The following is a 14,846-nucleotide window of genomic DNA, read 5'->3' on the forward strand; positions in this document are numbered from 1 at the left end:
GTCGTTGGCAATTGCTGCAACGATTACATGCAGACTTTTGGCAAAGATGGAGCAGAGAATATTTACATACTCTTCATCAACGCTCGAAGTGGCATAAAAATGAGGGTAATCCTAATATAGGTACACTCGTACTAATACGTAATGAGACCAAGCCTCCCTTACAATGGCAAATGGGTCGAATTAAAACTTTAATTTTCGGTCAAGATGATATTGCTCGCGTAGCTATCGTACAAACCGCGAAAGGTGAACTTAGGCGACCTTTGGTTAAGCTATGCCCTTTGCCTTATATTGACTAAAAATGCAAATATGCATTTTGGTGGGTGGGAATGTTACGTCCCTCCACATATTCTCAGTTTTTAGTAATAATTTTATTATTTTATTTTTATATTTTAATTATTTACTTAACGTGTGTGTATGCCTTGTCATCGTAAATTAATACGGACCTGTACAGCCCCCCCCCCCTAGTCTTAAGGGAGCAAGCTACGGGCGACACGCATATTTTTCAGTCTTAGTTTAGAGATAGTCCTGTATAAATCGGCGCGTTAAACACTCCAGTATTTTAACCTGACAACGTGACCTTGTGAGATTTTGTTCCCGAATCGCCCAGTGCACTGAGGAAGAAGAAGAAGTATACATCAACATCACAGCATCACAGGTACCGTAATTTGATTGCATACACACATAGTATTTATATTAATTGATAAATTTACATATAACTTATTTTCATATTAAAATTAAACCAGCACCTATAAATAAACAATTATGAGTGAATGTCTCTTATAGAACTTAATATTCATTCAATATTATTTAAAAATGTATATTGAATGTTTCTTAAAACATTCACCATACAGCACCCTTATGGATCCAAATAAACGTCATCTTAAGCAAGAAGAATTGTGGAAAGCCCTTTATGAGAATGATTTTCAAGAGGTTGATGTTGATTTGTATGAAAACGCCATAGATGAATAAAGTGCCCCAAATTATTAGGTCGAAATAATTATATTTGATTTACACAACCTATAACTAGTAAGAGAACCAGAACTTACAAAAAAATATTGTTCTTCATCTACCCGATCCAAGTAGCTACACAGCCAAGGAAGCTACACATATAACCAACATAATAGAATTAAAGCAACTGTTTTTCCTGACTCGCTGATAGAAATAATTTTGAATAACACAAATAAAGAAATAGAAATTATCAAAACAAAATTTACCGTAGAACGGTACCCATACTCAGGAAACGAACAAAAGTGAGTTGTTAGCACTTTTTGGTTTATTATATTTTGCTGGAGTTTTAAAAGATGCCCATTTTTCAGTAATAATCTGAAAAATTTAATTGTTGCCTTATTTAGATGCACTATGTCCAAAAACCGTTTTAAATTTATTTTAATGTGTTTACGCTTCGACGATAAAACCACTCGCGCAGAACGTAAGGATTTAGATAAGGTTGCACGTATCAGAGAAATATGGGATTTATTTATTCAAGGTTGTCAAAACCTTGTCCTTTCGGATGGTGACAATTCCTGACTTGTTTTTAATTTATTTTTGACATCTTAAAAAGTATTTATCAAATATAGAAATCAAATCATTTAGTAAATTTTTTGACAAAATAACTTTAAAAAACATTTAAATGTCTTTTATTTTGACAAATATTTTATGGTCGACGGTGACCCCACCTTGTAAAAATCATTCCACCAATTTCACCTTGTGGTTCTAGGGTAAAAAAACCAGGAAAATCAATAGGAGAGGACAGAATATCTCACGAGCTCATAAAGTACGGACGACCAGATCTGACCAAATAACTATTAAAGCTAATCCAAAAAATAATAGAACGAAACAGAATGTCTCAAGAATGAAAATCAAGTATCCAAATATCTCTCTTTAAGAAGGGAGACAAATAGGATCTGAAAAATTACAGAGGAATAAATTTATTAAACGCAACACTAAAAGTAACAACCAAAGTAATAACAAATAAACTGAATAAAATTATAACACTAGCAGAAGAACAACAAGGTTTTAGGTCGGGCAGATCCTGTACTGACGCTATATTTTTAATAAATTAAGTACAAGAGAAATCAATAAAATACAACAAACCAACATATCTATATTTCGTGTACCTTAAGAAGGCATTTGACTGAGTCAAATTAAAGGACCTTATGCGCTTATTATATGCAAGAGAGGTACCTCTAGGAGTAATCAAAACGATCAAAAATATTTACCAAAACAACGCAGTAAAAGTAACAGTATAAGAAGAACTAATTGATCCTATTGAAGCTGGCAATGGTATAAGACAGGGAGATTCCCTTAGTCCTCTATTGTTTAATCTAATTGTGGATGAAATAATAAAAAAGTAAGAACTTAAAAAAGGATACCAAATGGGAGAAAAACATGTTAAAATAATCTTATATGCATACAATGCAATACTACTATAGCAAAGAAAAGATTATTTACAACGTATACTGTACCAATTTGATATAACCGCCAGAAAATTTAACATGTTAATTTTCCCAAAACAGACAAAATGCTTGGTTATAACAAAAAATTTAGTAAGATGTAAATTAAAGCTGGACGGTCAGATAATAGAACAAGTGATGGATTTAAATATGTAGGCATCACATTATCTAGCTACGGAAAGCTCGAAACAGAAGTGGAAGATCAAGTGAATAGAGTAAACAGAGCCGCAGATTGCCCGAATGAAACTATATGGAGATATAAAAATATCTGGAAAGAAATGAAATTTGGCGAAATTTACAAAACAGTCATCAGACCAATAGCGACATACGCGGCTGAAATACGACCTGACACAGAGAGGACAAAAAGGATGTTAAAAACGGCAGAGGTAAAAACACTTAGAAAAATTGATGATTAAACACTATGGGACAGAGCTAGAAGTAATGATATACGAGGTAGAGGCAAGGTGGAGAACATCAAGGACTTTGTAAGAAATAAAAAAGTAGAATAAATGATCATATTAGCCGAATGACAACCAATACAGTAGTAAACATGCCAGCAGACGGTTCCTCAATAGAAGGACGATCAGTAGGAAGTCCATTAAAACCATGGAACGACAACTTACTGGAGGCACATTGAAATACAGACAAAGTCATGTCTATATATATATATATATATATATATATATATATATATATATATATATATATATATATATATATATAAGAACATGTCATAAGGTAGACTTTAGAATAATGGGTTGGTAAACTAACGGTGGCTGGTAGAAAAATCTTCAGTTTAAGATTTGCTGATGACATAACACTTACAGCAGCGAATGAATAAGAAATGCTAGATCTCCTACGAAGAGTTGGAAAGCAATCAAGCTGGTCTTAAAATTAATCAAGACAAGACAAAAATAATGGTGATAGACAGATTCAACACTAGTCAGCTGACTAACCACTTGCTGCAATAATAGATATTAGAAGTTCGGATACGCATTTGTATGGCAAAAAAATGCAATGAGTCGCCTAACTGAAATTAAATTTGGAAAGACAGATCTATCTCTCAAAAAATTAAGATTGGGTTGGGGAAGACACTTACATTCTTAATTTCCATACGGGGCAAAAATTTAAAACCTTCGCACAAAAAAACGCCAATAAAATTGATGCCTTTGAGATGCAATGTTGGAAAATAATGCTGCGCATAGCTTGGACAGCTCATCGGACAAACGTTTCCATTGGGAAAACGACAACAGAGTGAGAGAGAGATATATTTTGCGTACATCTAAAGCTGAAGTAGTCAAAATAGTGAGTATTATATTGAATTAATAATACATTGTATTATAACAAAATATATTTGAAACAATGTACCACACTAATAAAGATGCATGAGTAATAAGGGTTATTAAAATGTATATCCTTGTAATTACTTTAATTGATTCATTTAATTGATACTCTTAAAGTACTTACACGTGAATATTGTTTAATGGTATTTTTTGATTGTTTTAAATTTAATGACATGACACTAGTAAAAACTGCATAAATTATTATATACCATTTACTTTTAGCTTTTTAGTCAAACAGATTTGATCTACGTTAGACACAAGATGGCTGGTTTTGAAAAATTTGTTAGTAATATTACACCAGGTGAGTTACACTAATAATTATTTTTATATATTGCAACCTAAGAAAGTTGAATACAACAATATGGACATGTATACAAGTCAATTACCATACACACGTAAAAGCAGTACGTTTGGCCAATGATAAAGACAAAAAGAAGAAAATTATGGCGTTTGAAGGTGACTACTCCATTAGAACACAATTGGTAATAAAAGGAAAAAGACAGTTCGGATTTGATTTCACGTATAGAGCATCTGTGTACCCGCTTATACGTATTTCGCCCTAAAAGGGCTCTTCAGAACGGCTATTTATAGTCGCTCTGAACGTGAAAATAAATCTCTTCTGTCTTAGGAAGCAACTCTAACATGGCTTTGTATGGACGCAAATAGCGACCGACATATGATATTAAAATCCGTAAACTAATTCTCGAAACCAAATTCAGATTTTTGCTTTAATATGTGTCTTCTAAGAATTGCAAGGCAAAACAGACGTTGATAAAGATGTTATTAGAGACATGGGGAATCTAAAAATTGCAATCAACAACATATTTCCTCAACTAAGCAAAACTCCTTAGCGAATTGGTTTCTAGTACTCGTACAGGGTATATCGGAATAAAAGGAAAAAGACAGTTAAGATTCGATTTCACGTATAGGTGAAATCAAATCTATACGTGAAATCAAATCTTAACTGTCTTTTTCCTTTTATTCCGATATACTCTGTACGAGTACTGGAAACCATTTTCGCCAAGGATTTTTGCCTAGTTGAGGAGATATGTTGTGAAATGCAATTTTTAGATTCCCCATGTCTCTAATGACATCTTTATCAACGTCTGTTTTGCCTTGCAATTCTTAGAAGGCACAGATTAAAGCAAAAATTTAAATTTGTTTTCGAAAATTAGTTTACTGATTACAATTGGTAATCATTAGAGACGGGACGTATTAGACCAGGGAACTAAAGATTTCCTAATTACACTTGTTGATATAGTTATCTAACAACTGCTTTGGCCAAATTTAATGATAAAAATCTATAATAAACAAAATATGCAAAAGAGTTTACGTAATTTTCTCTTATCAAGCAATACATAAATAATTTAACATCGTTATTTGACTTTAAATACTACAGGTGAACAGCGGCAAAAATCATAAAAAAAGTGATAAGAATATAGTGGGACGATTCGGAGAAGACGAAATTACAAACAACAATGAAAGTCGGTTAATTAAAATCGAAAATGTCGATAATACGAGTTGGCCTTAACCAACACAAAATTTCAGCATAAGAATATACATAGATACACATGGAAGGAACGTAGTAGAAATCAAAGATCAATTATGGATTTAACTCTTTAATCCGGGCAACACATTTTACTTACGTAACCGGGCAACTTGGGTCCGTTGGGCCCACCACTGTTCGTGAACGTACTATTCATATTTACCCATATATTTCTAATACTCTTTTTTGATTTTTTATTAAAGTTCAATTTAAATTGCCTAGATTAAAAAAAAACGTGCTACCATCGTATGCGGTTTACCTCGAGGCCTCGAGGGTGCGATCTACCTGAAGGAATTGTACAAAATAATGAAATGCAAGAAAACTTTTGTAAAAAAAATATTTATTCACAAGTAATAAACATTTGAAGCCAAATAAAGACTTAAATAATAAATAAATAAAAACTTTTGTAAATCTTTTTTGTTTGAAAAAAGGGGTTGATGTTTACGCATACCCTAGAAAAATATTACGATATTGTTGCCTTTTATTATTGTGTGAAAACCCTTCTGAAAAAAGATTATCGTAATAAGCAGCTTATGTATAAAGTACCGACAAAAACAATCTTTACAAAATGAATAAAACGCATAAGTCAGAAGAATATTATTATTTTACTTTTACAAATTAATACTTTGCCATATTAATTTACTATTTTAGTTGGGGCTAAGCCACAAGATTAGCTTATTTCCAACTAAAATAGCAAATTGATATGACAAATTAAATTATTATTAAGTATTAGGTTAAAAACAAACAATAAAAATAAAAAAAAAACCATAGATTAGTCATTTATTTTTCTGTATTGCAATACTTACAAACTTTTTTAATTATACAGTGATCGTTACACACATTTCTACTGCATATTTCACAAATTCGTTTTTGTTACCTGTCCTTTTTTGTTTGACATATGTGACTATGTTAAAACTGTTAAAACTGGAGGTTTTTCTAGTTTTTGCTTTTTATTGTGTGGTTCAACTTCCTGTAAATATTTTTCAATACACTGTGTTGTTTCCCATTGTAGTCCCCTTGATTTAATTCTCAAAATTTGAGGCAACACTAGTTGTTCTGCTGTCGTTGTGAGAAATAATATTCGCTTCTCATTTTTGTTTTCGTTCCATTTTGGATATATATTTGTCCAAGTAATAAATGAGGCTACTCCAGCCAATTAACAACAAAGATCTGAAAATAATTAGAAGTCTCTACTGGAATCAGACAGCAAATCTCAGAGTTGAAGGTGAACACACTGACTATGTAAAAAATCATGCGTGGAGTGAGGCTGTCACGAATATATTTTGCCTACCTTAGGGTAATATTTTGGGGGTAGAAACAGAAACTAATGGGGGGAAGATAGGGCAAGCAAAATAATCGCAACATATGAGAACGGTACACAGGGGGTTGTTGAAGAGCTGGGGTCGTGGATAAGTTGAAATAAATGGGTCGGATTGGGGTATCTACACAATGAATGAAATAAAGGGGTACTTACTCAAATCTAATGGGCAACTGGGCAAATAAAACAACAAGGAAAGGCTTCTAGCAATTTAGAATAAGGGCGCCGCTTTGAAGGATCCTAAACTTGCTGGAGGAAAGAAGAAAAGGGCTCTTCCTTCCTAAAAAGTAAACACACAAAAAAAGGTTAGGAGATTTTTTAAAATAAATAAAAAAATGGATCAGAGCAACAAATCAAAACGTTTATTTTTGTCTCATACAAACAGTTATTAAAACATACAGATTGCACAAGAATTATTAAAAGTTGCAAAATACAAAATTACAAAAAAAACTTACATGTGTTGCCTGTTTACAAACCCCAGGGGTTGGAGATACTACAAAAACTTACAACTGTTACCGCACAGAGATTAACCTTTTTTTTTTAAACAAACAAAACACATAAATATCGAAAATAATAAAGTTAGCTGTCATATGGTAACATTAAATAAAAAAATTAAAATGACAGCTGAGTTAAACCATAAAATTTACAATTTATTAATTATTTCAAATCCTTTTAAATTTTAATGAAAGCAATTATTACTTTTAGCAAAAAAATGTCTGTCTTTACTTTAAAATTAATATGTTAAATGTTACCTTGATTTCACTGTTTCGCACTTAACTTTAAAAAAAACTTGTTAAACATCTATGAAACATATATCTGGACATATTCTCCAACAGGGACAAAGCAACCATTTCCATACTCAGGGACGAACAACTAAAAGATGTAGAATTAGGTTCGGTGGGGGAAGCAAGCTGACGACGGGGACATCCTATATAATAATTTTTAAAAGTTTCTTCATTTCCGGTGTACTGCACAAATCTTACGATGATTACTCTGTTCTAAACTGCCATTATGCAAAGAGTATTATCATCTTAACCGGTCTTAAGACATAACACAAAAAAATTGAATCGACTCGCGATTCAAAATTACCCAAACATCTTTCTACTCTCAAAACTCTTGACTCGTTGCGTTAGATTTTACAAATTCAACCAAAATAAATTTCCCTTCACGTCTCCGGAACCAGTTGTGCTTACGAACCTAAACAAACAAAATACCCTCGACAATCGTCCGTAACAACCTTGAAATATTCCCAGTTTAATCACGTATTAGAAAAATTGTATACCTGACTCGCAATATTTTTTCTAGGAACGTTGAACTTAAAACGCCGTAAAATATCGATCGTTTTAAAATTCATTTGCAAACAGAAAAACGAAAATATTCCACCGACAGGGGCGTCTTTAGAAATTTTTAACATATAAATATTTCGTAGTTAAAAAAAAAATTTAAACGCTACAAGGCAAGGCTGTAATTTGTCTCCTCTAATCTTCAATCTGTACTCTGAAAGAATATTTATCAAAGCTTTGCACGACACTGAAAAAGGTATTCTACTAAATGGTTACTGGCTAAACAACATCAGATATGTAGATGACACCATAGTATTTGCGGACAACTTAGAAGACCTACAAGTTCTTATGAACAAAATCACGTATTACAGTCAACAATATGGCCTCAATATAAACGTTAAGAAGACAAAGATTATGATAATTAGCAAAAAAAGAATAACAGAAGGTCAACTCTACGTCAACCAATCGCCTGTAGAAAGAGTGACGCACTACAACTACCTCGCCACCATAATAAATGAAGAATGGACCAACAACCAAGAGATTAGAGCACACATCGGAAAATCTAGATCCACCTTAAATCGGATGGGGGCCTTCTTCAAGAGTCACAACCTCTCTGTTGATACAAAAGTAAGAATGCTGCGATGCTACGTCTTCTCTGTCCTTTTTTATGGTGTTGAATCGTGGACCTTGAACGAAGATATGTGCAGAAAACTGGAAGCATTTGAGATGTAGCTATATCGGATAACGCTTAAGATTTCGTGGACTGAACGAGTCACAAATGAGGAGGTCCTCCGAAGAATGAATAAGAACCGAGAGGTACTGAGCACCATCATATCTGGAAAATTATAGTTCTTCGGACATATTATGCGAAATGAATCCAGATATGCTCTCCTTCAATACAACATCAATCAATACAACATCTGTGCAGCTTTTTCGCGCTGCTGCAGATAAGATAAAGATTGCCATGATGATCGCCAACATTCGTAACGAATAGGCACATCAAGAAGAAGAAGACCCCAGCCAAGTCTAAAATATTCATTAAAAATGCAAAAGGGAAACGGTTAGTTCGTATTTTGCAGATATATTTATGAACCATTTCGTCTTGCGTATAGACACCACATTTTGTACTATTATAATAGAGTGTCATATCTGTTTTTGTGTCAACATCATCTGCACAGTAAGCATTGTGATTCATGGTAGACAGGACTTCTTTGTTTTTTCGGAACGTAAGAAACAAGAGATGCTTTTGGAGTAAATCCGAAAATTGAAGATTTCTCTAAACGGTTCTTGTTTGGTAAAAATTCTCGAGGACCAAATCTTTAATTTTTTTTCACTGTTCCCACAAGAGTTAGTGAATTTTCCAGTAATTCATGTGCAAGAACAAGATCATTGAAATAGGTATCGCAAATCACATTCCTCTTGGAATTATAATAAGGCTCAACATGTTGCTTTACTTACTTTAGGTTATATGGAAAAATACTGAAAGAAAAACTGGAAAAATATATCTCAAATAAAATAGGGGAAGATCAGGCGGGGTTCACGACAGGAAGATCTTGCATAGACCACATATATACACTCCAACAATTAATTAAAAAAAAAACTGGCAAAAAAGAAATCAGTACACATGGCATTCATAGATTTCAAAAAGGCATATGATACGGTACCCAGAAAACAACTATGGAACACGATGAAGGAAATCGGAATAACTCAGAGGTTAATAGAAGCCGTAAAAACCTTTACAACAACAACAAGGTAAGAGTTTTTTTTTTCTGAAAAATGGCTTTGGCAGAGCCAATTAGCCAAAGGTAAGAGTTAAAGCCGGCAATAAATACTTCAACGAATTTAAGACCACAAAAGGCTTATTTCAGGGATGCTCTACATCCCCGACACTGTTCAAGATATTCCTCGAAAAAATATTAAAACCATGGAAACGGAAATGTGAAGGGATGGGAATACCAATCCGGAACAACTTCTTGTACACATTAAGCTTTACAGATTACCAATGGCTCAAGATAAAGAAGATCTGTGCTATATGCTCCGAAAATTAGAAAAGGAATACACAAAAAATGGATTGGAAATAAATCTAGAAAAGACCGAATATTTAACAACAGAGCAAGAACCAGTGAGAAACTTGGAAGTGGACAATAATAGGGAAATTAACGACACTGACAAATTCAAATATTTAGGATTCATACTCTCAAAAAATGGAACCACCGAGCAAGAGATAACCAGCAGATTAGCACATACAAGAACATGTATTAAACAAATGAACGGGGTACTGTGGGATAGACAGATTACCAAAATACAGAGAAGAGAATTTATAACACCTTGGTACGTAGTATAATGACCTATGGAGTAGACAATTGGGTAATAAATAAACGAAACATGTCCAAAGTCACAGCAACTAAAATGGAGTTCATGAGAAGAAGCTGCAGAGTGACAAAAATGGATCGCATCAAAAATGAGTATATAAAACTAAGAATGGCAGTAGAACAAGACATACTCAGTTACATCGAAGAAAAACGTTTAATTTGGTATGGACATGTGAGAAGAACAGATCATACAAGGTGGATAGCAAATATTTCGGATTGGAGCCCAATAGGAAGGAGGAAAAGAGGTAGACCCCGAAGGTGGAGGGATGAAGTAGACGAGGCCATGGAAAGACGAGACCTTAGAGATGGAGAATGGCAGAACAGAAAGGACTGTTGGCTGGAAGAAGGAAGGTGGCGACAGATGTAAAAATCCTTATATACCTAGATAGATAGAAGTTGCTTTACAACTTAGGATGCAAGACCTTTGGCTACTGTATTTTCGTTTATTCCTGTATATGGTATTCCACCTAAAGGGCGATAGGCTTCCGAGTTACAGGCCAACCATATTTTCATGCCATACTTATCTGACTTTGAAGACATATACTGCTTGAAAGGACAACTACCTCGATACGGAACAAGTTGCTCATCTACCGTTATGTTCTTTCCTGGTAAATAGTTTCTGAAAGTTTTGGTTGACTTGATTTTACACATCGCGTATTGCCGCTAATTTGTCGTTCCTTCGTCGTTCAGACCTTGTGTCTTTATCGTCAAATCGAACAAATCTTAGCAAATTTTTAAATCGTTTTAACTCCATGGTAGCTTTAAATATACTAGATCCATAAAACTTACTCCAAAGTATATCTACATTATGTATGCTTACACTCAGGTGCCCTACAGTTAGTACTCTCTGTAAATCGCTAAAAATGAGTTACAACCTTGTTAGATGGAGGTATCGAAGTAACAACAAACAAAATTTGGTTAATTTATTAATGTTTAGTATTTTGAGAACGATTTCCGAAATAGAAATCAAAACGTCAAAATAAACTTAAACTTAAATTGTGGCTTATTTCGAACAAAAATACTAATTTCAGTAGTTTTCCCTAGCATAAGATATGGTAGAGCAAAACAAACATTCAAATATTATTAAATTTTCATTTACTTTTTTAGATTCTCCCATCATATTAAATGAAACTTTGGGGAATGTACAAAAAATTTCAATCCAATTGGTTAAAAAAAGCTTACAAGATATTGTCCGTACGTACTTACTTATATTATGTGGATTTGTTATTTTAATGTGGTATTTAAAATATGTATGGAATAATAGGCGTTTATACTGGTATTCTTACAAAACTCCAGGTCCTTTTGGTCTTCCATTTATTGGTATAGCTTACAAATTTTTAACACAAGATGTAAGTGGTAAGTAAAAAATTTGTAGTAATAATCTTATACTTAGTACATAATGAGAATAAACAACAATGTTTAAAAGGATAGCGTTTGAGTCTACATGTGGATGAGCTATTTTCAAAATAAGTTTAGAAAACTTGTGTTCTTGTTACGTTGGAAACAAAATTAATCGAATTATTAAATTTCATTAATATTACTTTATGTAATAATAATACTCTGTATTTATTAAATATTATATTTAATAAAGGTATAAGATTAAGAATACACACGTTACATCTCCCCCTTTTAATTTTTTTTTTTTTTTTTTTTTTTAACTTTTTTAACAAACTTTAATCATACAAAAAAAACTAAAAAACTATGCTAATACAAAATACAATCAGAGTAAACTGTACTAATATAAAATATAATCAGAATACTTGGCAGGCTGTATGATAGTACGTGATGGTCTCAAGCTCATGTCAGTATCACACTCTGAACTGCTAGAACTCTGAGCTTTACTACAACTAGGTGTATTATCATTGTCATCACTTAAATTCTGAGTCTGCCTAATATCATGATCAATTTTTGACTTACGCAGGTGATAGCTGTTTCTACGTAAGACATTTTTACCAGTATCAATTAAATAAGACCTTGGAGACTCATGTTTATTGACAATAACAGCCGGACTCCATTGATTATTATCTTTGTATACCACATTTTCACCTTGCTTATATTCGGGCCTATTTCTTGTCTGTCTATCATAATATTCCTTATAAGTATTATTTCTTTCTTCTAATTTTGAGCTAACTTCTTTGATATTATCATTTTGCTTTTCAACAACTGGTAATTTAGTTTTTAGTTTTCTGCCAAATAAAAGTTGAGCTGGTGACGTCTTGAGATCAGTAACAGGAGTATTACGATAGTTCATAAGAGCAACCCACATGTCATCTGATTTTCTAATAATATTTTTAGATATCTGTACAAACCTCTCAGCTAAACCTTTCGATCGAGGGTAATGGGGGCTACTAGTTTGAAATTTAAACTCAAATTTATCTGCAAACTTTTTGCATTCATACGATCCAAAAGGCATATTATCAGCTATAATTACATCTGGTATACCATGTGTTGCAAATATCTGCTTGAGTGCATTTATAACATCAGACGATTGTTTACCTCTTATAGGGATTATTTCTAGCCACTTCGTTAAATAATCAGCAACAACCAAATAAGCTTTGCCACCATGTTCCATAATATCAGCACCCAATTTTTGAAATGGCAATTCCGGGACATCATGAGATATTAATGGCTCTCTACTATTTGCATACCTATACTTTTCACAAATTTTGCAACTCTGTATCTCATTCGCAATATCCACACTCATCCCTGGCCAAAATAAGACATCTTTTGCTCGATCTCTTGAACGATTTATACCAAAATGACCTTCATGTACAATTTGAAGCATCTCTTTTCGCAAAACTTTAGGTACAACAATTCTATCATTGAAAAATAAAAGATTATCATTAACAAACAACTCATTTCTTAACTGGTGAAAAACTTTCATCTCTCCTTCATACTTTGTATTCTTCCACCCTCTCAGACAACACTCAATGACTTTACTCAGTACATTATCTTTTACTGTTTCTGCTTTAAACTGAATCTTTCTAGTATCACTCATTCTTAAATGCTTTTCTAGTGAATGCACCATTTCATTCATATTAGCATCATTCTCTGCACTTTCATCACTAACATTTCTAGACAAATAATCAGCAATATGTAAATATTTACCAGGTACATACTGAATTTGTATATTATATTTCAGTAGCTTCAGTTTTAGCCTCTGCAACCTAGGAGAACTAATTTGACTTATTTGCTTACTCATGATACTTACATTAGGTTTGTGATCTGTTATGAATTTTACAGAGCGACCATAAATATAATTGTGGAATTTTTGACATGCAAACACTACGGCTAATAACTCTTTCTCTATAACAGCATAATTTTCCTCAGTACCTGTTAAACCTCTAGAAGCATAAGCAACAGGTCTTCCACCTTGCATTAGACAACATCCCAAACCAAACTGAGACGCATCTGTTTGAATTACAATATCTTTACTAGAATCAAAATTCTTTAGAGATATATTTTTAGCAAGTTCCTGTTTTATCACTTCCAGTGCTTTACTGTGAACTCCAAGCCACTGAAAAATAACATTCTTTTTCAGTAATTGATACAGTGGGTTTGCAATCTCACCCAATTTCGGGACAAATTTTCGTACATAATTTACCACACCCAGTAGTTTTTGAAGCTCTTTCTTGTTTGATGGGTTTTTTAGGTCATTTATAGCCCTTATTCTATCATTATCTATTTTCATACCATCTTCACTAAAAATGTGTCCCATGTATTTCACTGTCATTTGCCTAAACTGAAATTTTGATTTCTTAAACTTTACACCCATTTCCCTAGCTCTATTAAACACTTTTTTAAGTGTCTTGTCATGCTCCTCCATGGAATCAGATGCAATTAATAGATCATCAAAATATATAATAACATTTTCAATGTCACCAAAATTTTTACAATTTAATTTCTGAAAATATTCTGGGGCCAGATTTAGACCGAATGGTAATCTGAGAAATTTGTAACACCCAAATGGAGTTGCAAATGTTGTTAAGGAACTAGATTTTTCATCTAATTTAACTTGATAAAAGCCATCTTTGAAATCTAATACTGAAAAATATTTTTTCCTGAAAGTTTTGAACTTATTTCCTCTAAACTAGGAATTTCAAAATATTCCCTAACAATACATTTATTAAGCTCTTGAGGGTCTAGACACAGACGCAGTGAACCATCTGGCTTCTCAACTATAACTATATTATTAACCCATTCACATGCTTCTGTTACTTTGGCTATAATATTTCTACTTTCTAATTTAACTAATTTCTCTTTTAGCTTATTTTTTATAGTAAATGGTACTCTTCTAGCTGGTCTAGCTACTGGAACACTATCATTTTTTAATTGTATTTTACAAAAACCTGTGAATGTGCCCATTCCCTCAAATACATCTTTATATTCTAGTAATAATTGTTCCTTATTAGTAAGTTCCTCATCAACATTTACACTCTGTGTTTCTTTAATTAAGTCAAAAGAATAACATGTTTTTAAACCCAAAATTGGCTGGACTTTTAAATCTACAACTACAAATTCTAAATTATAA

The 14,846-nt window shown here is 32.8% G+C and overlaps 1 protein-coding gene across 1 annotated transcript in view; it reads left to right on the forward strand.

Annotated features, from left to right (window-relative positions):
- The first annotated feature begins 3,959 nt into the window (after positions 1 to 3,959).
- The window catches only part of LOC140436701 (cytochrome P450 4C1-like), a 56,920-nt gene continuing 46,033 nt past the window's right edge, over positions 3,960 to 14,846 (forward strand). Inside the window, exons 1-2 of the mRNA XM_072525742.1 lie at positions 3,960 to 4,097; positions 11,423 to 11,671. Of these exons, the coding sequence (XP_072381843.1) occupies positions 4,058 to 4,097; positions 11,423 to 11,671 (289 nt within the window). The 5' untranslated portion in view covers positions 3,960 to 4,057. The remainder of the gene's footprint in view (positions 4,098 to 11,422; positions 11,672 to 14,846) is intronic.

The sequence above is a fragment of the Diabrotica undecimpunctata genome, chromosome 3 (assembly GCF_040954645.1).
Source record: "Diabrotica undecimpunctata isolate CICGRU chromosome 3, icDiaUnde3, whole genome shotgun sequence".
NCBI lineage: Eukaryota > Metazoa > Arthropoda > Insecta > Coleoptera > Chrysomelidae > Diabrotica > Diabrotica undecimpunctata.